Source organism: Canis aureus, chromosome 9, assembly GCF_053574225.1.
Source record: "Canis aureus isolate CA01 chromosome 9, VMU_Caureus_v.1.0, whole genome shotgun sequence".
Classification (NCBI taxonomy): domain Eukaryota; kingdom Metazoa; phylum Chordata; class Mammalia; order Carnivora; family Canidae; genus Canis; species Canis aureus.
In genome coordinates, this window is record NC_135619.1 from 34,046,291 (window position 1) to 34,055,903 (window position 9,613).

General features: G+C 46.3%; 2 protein-coding genes across 8 annotated transcripts in view; one reads left to right on the top strand and one right to left on the bottom strand.

The window, feature by feature from the left end:
- LOC144320615 (uncharacterized) overlaps positions 1–1,540 on the bottom strand; it is a 62,622-nt gene extending 61,082 nt beyond the window's left edge. The window contains exon 1 of one of the 2 annotated variants that reach the window (XR_013386230.1): positions 723–1,540. The gene's annotated coding sequence lies outside the window, so the exon portion shown is untranslated. The remainder of the gene's footprint in view (positions 1–722) is intronic. The other variant, XM_077909356.1, reaches the window with a different exon arrangement.
- Positions 1–5,476, top strand: part of SAMD4A (sterile alpha motif domain containing 4A) — a 215,390-nt gene extending 209,914 nt beyond the window's left edge. For all 6 annotated transcript variants that reach the window (XM_077909351.1, XM_077909350.1, XM_077909353.1 and 3 more), the window contains one exon: positions 1,021–5,476. In XM_077909351.1, coding sequence (XP_077765477.1) covers positions 1,021–1,049 — 29 coding nt within the window. In that variant the 3' untranslated portion in view covers positions 1,050–5,476. The remainder of the gene's footprint in view (positions 1–1,020) is intronic.
- Positions 5,477–9,613: the final 4,137 nt, after the last annotated feature.

Below are 9,613 nucleotides of genomic sequence, written 5' to 3' on the forward strand. Positions count from 1 at the left end.
GCCTCATTCTGGGGACTCTTCTATAGTCCCATGTGTAAGCAGACAACCATAAAGGAGCTGGGCAGCCATCAGCTTTCTCAGCAGTCTGTTTCATTCATGGCTTCTGTGTCTGATGGGCGCGTCCTCCACTTTATAGCCTGGTTTCACCGACTCTCCATAACGTAGACACAGCCTCTGCCGCGTGGCCTCAGCATTCACCCACTTCCACAAGATCTTTCAGTTCCTAGGGCCCACAACTTCTGACTATAGCATCTGCCCCTAATCAGATTCTTGAGACAGAAAAGCTACATCAGGGTCAGCTGCATCCTCCTGGTCTGCTCAGTTGTGACCAGGGCTCAGAGTCACAGCCACCTCATGCAGGTGAGAGAGAGATGCTGCCAAAGAAAGCAGCGTGAGCTAGACAAGTCCACCCGCATGTCTGTCGCAGCACTCCCGCCAGCTCTTCAGCGTATTTCCTGCCACCCCTCCATTCGCCCATCCCTCATCCTAAACCTCTAGCCCCCAGCCCCACCATTTGATGACCGGCATTACACCTGTACATGAGCTCCAGGTGCCCCCCCCCCCCCCACACACACACACATCTTCCTTTCCTGCCTCCTCCTCTCTTCTCCCACCACCACCATCTTACAAAAGTCACTTTCTTTCCCGGTGAAACTGCCCTTGACTTCGGGGGCAACGTAAATATTCCTTCCTCCGTTCCTCTTGCTGAGCCTGGTACCTACCCCCATCATAGCAAAGATCACTCCTACATCACTATGGCTTTACATTCTCTGTCCCGACTAGGATGTGTGTACTTCCAGAGTGAGGACAAGGCTCCCGTCTTGTCTCCCAGCCTCATTACGGCTCCTGGAAAAACGGCTATTGCCCAGATGCTGAGTGGGTGGGTGTGGGAATGGTGAGTGGATGAATGGGTAAGGTTGGCCTTCGCCGGTCTTCAGAGACCGGAAGTGTGGGGCTAGGTGGACACGAAGGCAATGGTTTTTGCTCAGCTGAGCCCATCTTGTGTTCTTTCTCTCGCAGACGGGGTTGACCGGACCTCCACAATCTAGAAGCTGAAGATGAGAGTGACCGCGCTGGCCGTGAAATCGACTGCTGCGGGTCCAGTGTCAGCCATCTTCAGGGTTGCACAGAATCCTCGGAGATGCTTTGCAGCCTTTTTTTCCCCCTGGTCCCTCTCCCATTTTGATTTTGTGAGAGCGTAGGTCGTCCTTGTAAACATATCAGTAGACCGGGGATTGGTTATTTTGTTATTTGTTTCTGTCACGGGATGGCTTGGTGTGTGGGGTGGGGGAGGGGGTCTCTAGGGAAACGTGGGACTGGGAAGGGATGGAGAGGGCATGCAAGTGGCTTCCTGGATGGAGAGAGGGAGAGAAAAGAACTAAAAGTACCGCCTGAAAGAGCTGGGGGGATGGCGCGGGCGGCAGGCCGAACCCTGGGCCTGGGCGCCCCTCACAGCCCGCCTCCACAGTCAGGCCCCAGGACGCAGTCGTGGCAGCGTGCGACCAAAGCAAGATGGCGGCCGGCCCTCTCTGCCGCCCGGATCGGCTTCCCCTGAGGACCCGGCTTGGAGTCGAGCCGCAGGAGAGGGCCGCGCGGCACTGGCGGCAGAGGGGGGAAAGTGCCCTCCAACAAAATTTCAGAGAAACTTTGATTTGTGTATTGTTTACATAACAATTTTAAAGGGTACATACATAATGTGTAAAGAGTTTGGATAGAACTTCTCTTCATACTATGGTTTTTGTAAAGGATTTGTTGATACGGATTCATTTTTTTTTTTCCTCTATTTTTATAATAGCAGCAGGGTTGTCTCTCAAAATGGCTGCCGAGCCGAGCTTGCCACGTGAAGGCGGATGTGGCCACGTCGGCCGAGGCGTCCGTCTTCCGTCTTCCGGCCGCAGCTGGGCGGCGCGCACGGGTGGGTGGGCGGGACGAGCACGTGGCCGGAAGCGGAAGTGCCGAGGAGGACGCACCGCGTGATAGGTCAGGGTTTGTGGGCGGGTCACGGAGAGGTTCTTCGAGAATCCTGCGGCCCCTCTCTGGCCTGCATTTGCTCCTCACCCAGTCACCTCGCTTCTGCCCCTACACTCCTGTGGGGTTTCATCCTGGGGTTTCATCCTGTCGCCCCCCTGCTTCGCTTCACACACACACACACACACACACACACAGGTGGGTGCAATTCCACTGGAGGAAAAATGGCAAGGACCGACATTTTCCCCTTGCAAAAGGCCTTCATACCGGAGAATGAGCTCAAAGGCCCGTTTCCACTGCGGTTGCACGCAGGAGGAACCTGAGCCTCGGGTCTTGCGTGCCCCTGGCTCGCTCACCGCTGAGGAAGAGGAAGGAGAGCAAGGCTTAAGCTAGTGTGTGGCTGGTCAGTGGGCAAGTGGCAGAGAGAGCGTGCAAGGGGGGGTGGGGAGGGACGTGCAGGCCACGCGGCGGGGCCCCGCGTCCCACGTGGGCAGCGACAGGCCCGGCGGGAAGGGGCGGCTTCGGGAGGAAACGTGGTTCTCTCCACCTGTACGTCAGGGCTTCGCGGGGTCGTGGGCCGGTGTGTCTGTGCAGCCGCGCAGGAGAGAGGAAACCAGTCCTGACCTGGTGGGAGATGAGCAAACTATGCTACCACAAAGTAATAGCTCTGTTTCTTAAGGGCAAGAAAGACTACGTTTGGGATGCGATGCAATGGAGGGTATTAAAGGAAATCAAAGAGGAGTTGTGCTCTGCACTGGAAAATTGGGTTGTGTAAATGATGGTATGAATGCTCAGCCAGAGGCGAGATCAGGGAGTTGGTATAAGGTCTGTTTATTAAATGGGTGAGTCTGGTGCCATTTCTTTTAGTGAAGTCGGAGTCGAAATTGAAGAGATCAGACCATGAAAATCACTGCACTCGCTTATGGTTATTTAAAAAGAAAAAAGAAAAAGAAAAAAAGTTAACGAAGTAAATAGATTTAAAAGGCCTTAATGAAATCTAAACAACTTTATTTTACCTTCAGGATTAAAAATGTGCACCCAATTCAGCCTTGCTTTTTGAAGTCTTTTAAGGTTTAAAAAGATGGAGCATCTTAACTGTAGAGAGGCTTTTGCAAGCAAGGGAGGCTTAAACCCACAGTATCATGTGTTGCATTAAGAAAATAGACCTTCCCTTGGGTGACTACATTTTAAACATGCAAATCCATGTGCAGAAAGAGGCAGCATTTTTTTTAGTTGATTTTTTTTTTTTAAACCAAGTGCCATTAACATTCATCCTCCACACCCCTTTTCTAAACAAGCTTAGTGTTACTTGGGGAATGTGTTGGGATGGACGATCACGTGTAAGGCAGGAAGAATAGATCAAAAATGTTGAAGGCCAAAGGTAAGACCAGAGGGTTTGTGAAGGTGTTTTTCAGATGCTAAGAAAGTTAATAAAGGGAAGAAAAAAGAAGGGTTTTACACATCTCAGAGAGAAATGAGAAAGCATTCAGATCTGCTGCAAAACACACATATCCATAAAGACTTGGGTTGTTCAGAAAACAGATTGTGAACACAATCACATTAGCATGAATCCTTTAAAAGGAAGAAGACCTTACAGTATTTGCGAATCTGGATTTCTATTTATTCCTTCACTGAATATAGAAACAATGGTTATCTGATTATTAGAGATATTATTTTGGATATGTTACTTATTAACTTGCTATGGCTGGTAACCATGATAAAGTCTGTTATTAATAACAACATAATTCTTTTTTTAAAAAAAAAGAAAAGCTTATTTTTCATTGACCGTGTATAGATTTATCTACATAGTTGTGTTTTGCTATTAGTGTTTTTTTTTTTTTAAGTTGAATGTTCTGATAAATTTTAGGAGCCTGTCCCCACCTTGTTTTGAGTCCTGTGTTGACTGCAGGTATACAGCTCAATTTTAAAATCCTAAAGCAAAAGAACTTTATTTATAAAAGAATCAAAACAGTTGCATGCGTAAGGCTGTGAAGTCGGATATTTAGTAATAAAGCGGCAGTGCCTTTTTTTGTATTTACCCATTGACCCCCCCAATGCAACTGTTTTATATTAATAGTAAACATTAAAAATCTTAGAGTAAAATCTATTTCACTACATGTTCCCCCCCCCCCTTTTTTCTGATTTAAGCAGTATGTATTTGGCATCTCTACACTGTCCTAGGGGCAGTGGCGGTCTACGATATTGTTACCATGTATGATGTTTTATTGGTGCTTTTTATTCATAGTGGTTTCTTATCAGAAACAGTAGGAAGACACATATGAACTGTGTACAAGAATTGAAACATTGCTGCTGATAACGTGTCTTTTTCCACATGCTTTTTGAGTTTCACTTTTTAAATGAGGGCCAGCAAGCAAAATAGACGTTGCTGGGTCTGCCTGCAGAGGGCGGCTGTTTGCACCAAGCTCTCAAATCCTGTGTATTGATGGTCCCTTTTTGGTACTCAGGATTGGAATGACAGCTGGGCCCCCGCCTCCCATTCCTTTGAAGAGACACTGAGGGAAACAAGGTTTTCTTTTGAGGTGTCATTGGCTGCCTTTTACAGAGTGGGAGCCTTCTCCAGGTCTTGTGTTCTTCTGCACCTCTTGTAGCGACTGCCGGTGCAAGGTCTGGATATGTGCATTCCCCGGCTAGAACCAGGATCTCCCCAAAAGCCTGGGCTGGGGGGCCGAGCTGGGCTGAATGCATAGGCATGCAGCCAGAAGGGCAGCGAGTGGGAGGAAAAGCAGGCCCCAGTCTCGTTGGCCCTCTGGAGGTGTCTGTAGCAGGCGGTCCAGCTTGGGTGCCAGGAAGCAGCCTGACCAAGGCACTCGGATGTGCCTATTACAGGAAGGACCTGCGGAAGGATAATTTGCACATGGGGCTGTGATAACACTAATGTTGATTTTTTTTTTTTTTACAAGTCATCAGAGTTGTTTGCAAAGTGAGTTTTATTTTTTTGTAATTCCTTTATCTTTACTTAAAGGTGAATGTGTATTCCTCTGGGAGGAATAGGAAGAAAACAGGAATGTTAATAATGTCAAACAGAAGACTTCCTCCCTTATTAATATATAACCCTCATGTATTTATGCCTAATGTAAGCTGACTTTTAAAGAATTTTCTTTGGTTGCATGCCCTGTGCAGGCATCCCTATTGTACATGCATGCCTCTCGTCCTGTTTTCCTGTATAAAGTTAGTGAACAAAGAACTATTTTTGCCTAGTTCATGTTGCCAAGCAATGCATATTTTTTAAATTTGTCATATATGGAAATAGCATGTTTGTTACATGTAAAGCTTTACTGATATACAGATATACTAATGTTTGAAGATGCTGTTCTTTGCAAGTGTACAGTTTTCAAATGTTGTTACCAGTGAAACACCCTTGTGGTTTAAACTTGCTACAATGTATTTATTACTCATTTCCTCCCATGTAACTAAGAATCATGGCTATATTTCATATCAACGTTATATTGAAAGTGAAGGGAAATGATTAATACAAGGTTTTGTAACACTGGTGTGTGTGTCTTTTTTTTTTCCTTTTTGTTGACAGGATTGATTAGGAAGCAAGAACTGAATCTTAGAAATAAGCCAGCAAGGAACAGTGAGCATGACATCGCTGTAAACTATTACCACCTGACCATTCTATGCAAACTATGTCTTCAAATAGGAGTTCCTTTTTTTTAAACAAAAGAATAGGATGAGGTATAAAAATTTATGCAGCTTGTTATGTGCCCAGAGTAGTTAATAAATGCATCATCTGACTTGAAGGCATGTTCCTAAATACAAACTCTATCCTTGCAGATGATATTGTTTATAGCTTGCTGTCCATCCTCAGTGCCGTTGAAATCATATTTCACCCCGTAACCATGGCATAAAGAAACAGCAGCCTCCATGGAGCCTTGGGGTCTTAACTACATATGGCTTGAATCTCATTGTAATACTTCTAATTCCAGTATGATATTTGATATAAACTCTAAATAATGTCAATTAAGCATATGGTTGAAGAGACTAAAGTGGTTTTGAAATCTCTGGCTGTGTGATATGCAACAAGTTAACCTCTCTGAGCCTTGGTTTGGTTTGGTTTTTGGCCTAAGATACTCACAGTTTTTTAGAATTAAACCTGTAATCCAAAAAAAGAAGAAAGTAAAGACAAAAGAAACAGGATATAGAGGTCATTGCCACCAAAATCTAGCAATCCAAGATTTCTCTGAGGCAACCACAGCTTGACCTTGTAACAGTGACCACACAGCAACTCCCTTTTCACCAGGCTCAGGCTGCTCAAGTGACATGCAAAATCCAAAACGGTCCCTGGAAACATGTAGAAATGACTCATAAGCTGAAATATTAAATGAAATTCCTCCAAAAGTTAAATTCTCATAACTCAAATGAGATATAGCTCAGTGTTATGACCAGAGTATTCTAAAGGGAAGGGGATAATGTGCGAGAGAAAAGTCGAGCCTCGCTTTTGCAATGTGTGAAATGAGGGTAAATGTGAAAGGCATAAGATGAAGAGAAGCAGGGCTCAGCGTGGTGCCTGAAAGGAGTTGGGTAGTGATTTTTATCAGCAAAGCTGCAGCTCTTTGCCATTGACCCTACTAATGGAATGTTCAGTCCTGGGGAGGTTATTCATATAGCAAAGCATTTAGGACTTCCCCTAAATAGTCCTTTCTGCTGAAAAGATTTAATTCCACTATTAAAGGGGGATGAGTAACACCTCTAGAGCTTCCTGGATGGGAAGAGGCTGCAGTGAGCTTGTGCGAGGAGTCCAGAAGCAGCACAGGTGGGCACTGTCCACTCAGGCTTTCTGTGCTCATGAGGCTGCCAAGAGGGCGATACAAGGAGAATCCAAACTCCTGTGAACGCACCTTGGTTTGGTCCCTTCAACAATCTATCCATGGCCCTGACTCCCTGTCAGCCCGAGGCTTGCGGAAGTTGAGAGGAGGGCTTGAGGATAGCAAAAATCTCCTAACTAGAACCTAATGCTTCTCTACAAAGATATGGAGTGGTCAGTGAGGACCTGGGCCACCCAGAGGCACCATGTAGCGGCATGTACGTCATGCATGTCCCCGTTCCCCTGTGGGCAATGCTAGCACATCACACTCCAGCACTATCTCACAGACGTTACTCCAGTCTTCCACAAACACTTCTGTTTCCTATCTTCCAGCCACACATCAAAACACTTGAGCACTTCAGCCTCTGGATTGTCCACAGTAGCTCTAGGATGTCCTAGCTCACTGTTTTTCAAATCATCTATGAATTACAGTTGTAGTGGTGGCTATTTATTTCTAATCCACATAGCTCAATTCTTTTGTAAAATACAATAAATTTTTTAAAATTACAAGCCCCCTTATTGTACTAGATTCGACAAAATTATCTGTCAAATTGCTATAAAAAGTAGCACTGTTCTGGCTCCCTAAGCTCTAGGGTCAGTCTGCCAAATCAGCCTGGGATATTGCCCTCAGGATGAAATGATGGACATCCCTAATGTCAGGTCAACAACACCCATGATATTTCTTTAGAGTGCCCGTTGGGTCTGAGGAATACCTGGGAGTGGGCCTAAGAACAGCAATGGCTTTGTTTCCTAGTCTCTAACAGCTGAAAATAAAATAGTTGAGAAAGGGGACATGTTGGAAGGGAAGGCAGAGGAAAATCCAGAAGGTAATGGGCCTGGTGGTGGGAGGTGAGAGCCTGAACCTGGAGTCTCTGGAAATGGATCAAGCAATAGAGCACTGTTTCCAGAGCAACCCTGAGATGTGTCTTCCCACTCCCCACGCTCAGTTTCTGGCCCAGATGGATTGAAATGGTGGATGGCTCCTCTGCGTGTGTGTCAGTCTACACATTTAGGATACATACCTGAAGTAGGAAATGTGGGGGACTTGGAAATTGGGGAGCTTTGGCAAACTCAAGCGTGACATTTCAATTATTATTGAGAAGGAGCTCCACTGGAGTCAGTGGTCTTTCCCGGTATCCTCTCAGGTAACAACTTGGCCCGGACACTCCATCTAACCAGCTTTGCCCATGGGGCTCTTGCACACAGATACTGACTTCTCTGTGATGTGAACCTGGGAATTCAACATCTGAGAATTTCCTCCATGGAATATTTTTCACTCTTAAGTGGTTTCTACTTCAGTTTTTAAAACTGACGGAGAAACATTTTGGCAACCTTATAAAGCTCAGACTTTATAAAAAGACAGCTTTGTGTTTACGCTTGACTCAGAATGCATGTTTTTAAATAGTGTGTTCCACAGCTTTTTGAAGTTTTATTTTTTTTTAAGTCCTATCCAGAAGAAAAACAATCAGAGCTTTGGTGAGTGAAGTAGTCCCATCAGAGCTGCTGGATCTGGAGACGGCAGAGAGGTTCCAGTTAAATCTTCCGGTGGGGACCACACCTAGGACTAGGTGTCCCTGTTTGCACCAACAGCCTTAGGAGACAGTTCCAGTTTTCTACGGCATAAAATTCTAACAGGCTGCAGGGTGAAGCCACATGAATCTACAAAACCTCAAAATCAAATCTGTCCAATCAGAACTCACCACTTTATTCCAAGATGGAATATGTACAAAGTCAGCAACTTGTGAATGAGAAAAATAAAATGTATACATGACAAATCAGTGCCCCCACCCATCACCAAATGCATATATCCAGCCCATGGGCGGAGAGCATATACCCTACGTGCCTTCTCCCACCGCTGTGCTCTAGGGACCATATTGCTGCATCTGCTAACCTACGCCACTGTCCTCTCCTAAGATACAGAATCTAAGCCCTCAGTCACACACAGTTTACTGTGTTTATCCAGGTGTGCTTCTAAAGTGTCTGTGTCTAACCCATCCCCCCCAAAATGATTTAAGGGGCAGGCCCCAGGTTTGAGGTCTTCCTCCTACAACAGGACTTCCTAAAGACTGGCTGCTAGCCAGTTGGCTGTCTGAAGACAGAGGATACCTTGCAAGACACAAGTGCCAAGTTCTTTCTGGAACAGATAGGTAAAGTTCAGTTAGAGTGAGGCCTCCTCTCTCTACCCATTTGAGAAAAATAGAGATGCCCCAGCAGGCCCTCTGGGGGAGGGGGGGGGTCTTGTCAGTCTCTTGGCCTGAGTGACAGGAGCACAGGGACCAGGGGTTCCCAAGAGGGCAAGAGGGACAATAAGGACTGCCATGAGTCCAGAGCTCAGAGGAAGCCAGTGGCAGAGCTCTGTACTCATCCTTGGGTTCCCTGAGGAAGCCAAGCCCACAGCAGAGGGACATCAAACACCAGCCATGCCATCCAGGTCCCTAGGAAGAAAGGGCACCATACCAGAAGGACAAAAAAATAGGAACTGTGGGAGACAGTCTCCGTGTATTCCCGGTTTGAGGCAAGAGAGAGAATGTGAGTTTAAGGAACGGATTGAGTAACTATGGGACTGGTATGGAGAACGCAGAGCACAGGGAGCCATGGGAGGAGGGACAGGGACAGGATGGAGGCAAAGGTAAGGTTGTAAAGGGCCTTATAAACTGTGGTGAAAAATGTGGACTCCACCTTCAGGCCCATCGATGCCTTTGTCCGGGAGTGATATGAGCAGACGTGAGGGGCCTAAGTGGAATGTCTCCCTCCTGTCCTGTTCTGCAGCCACCAGTCCCCTGCCCTGGAGGCATTCGGTCATAGTTTCTTGTGTGC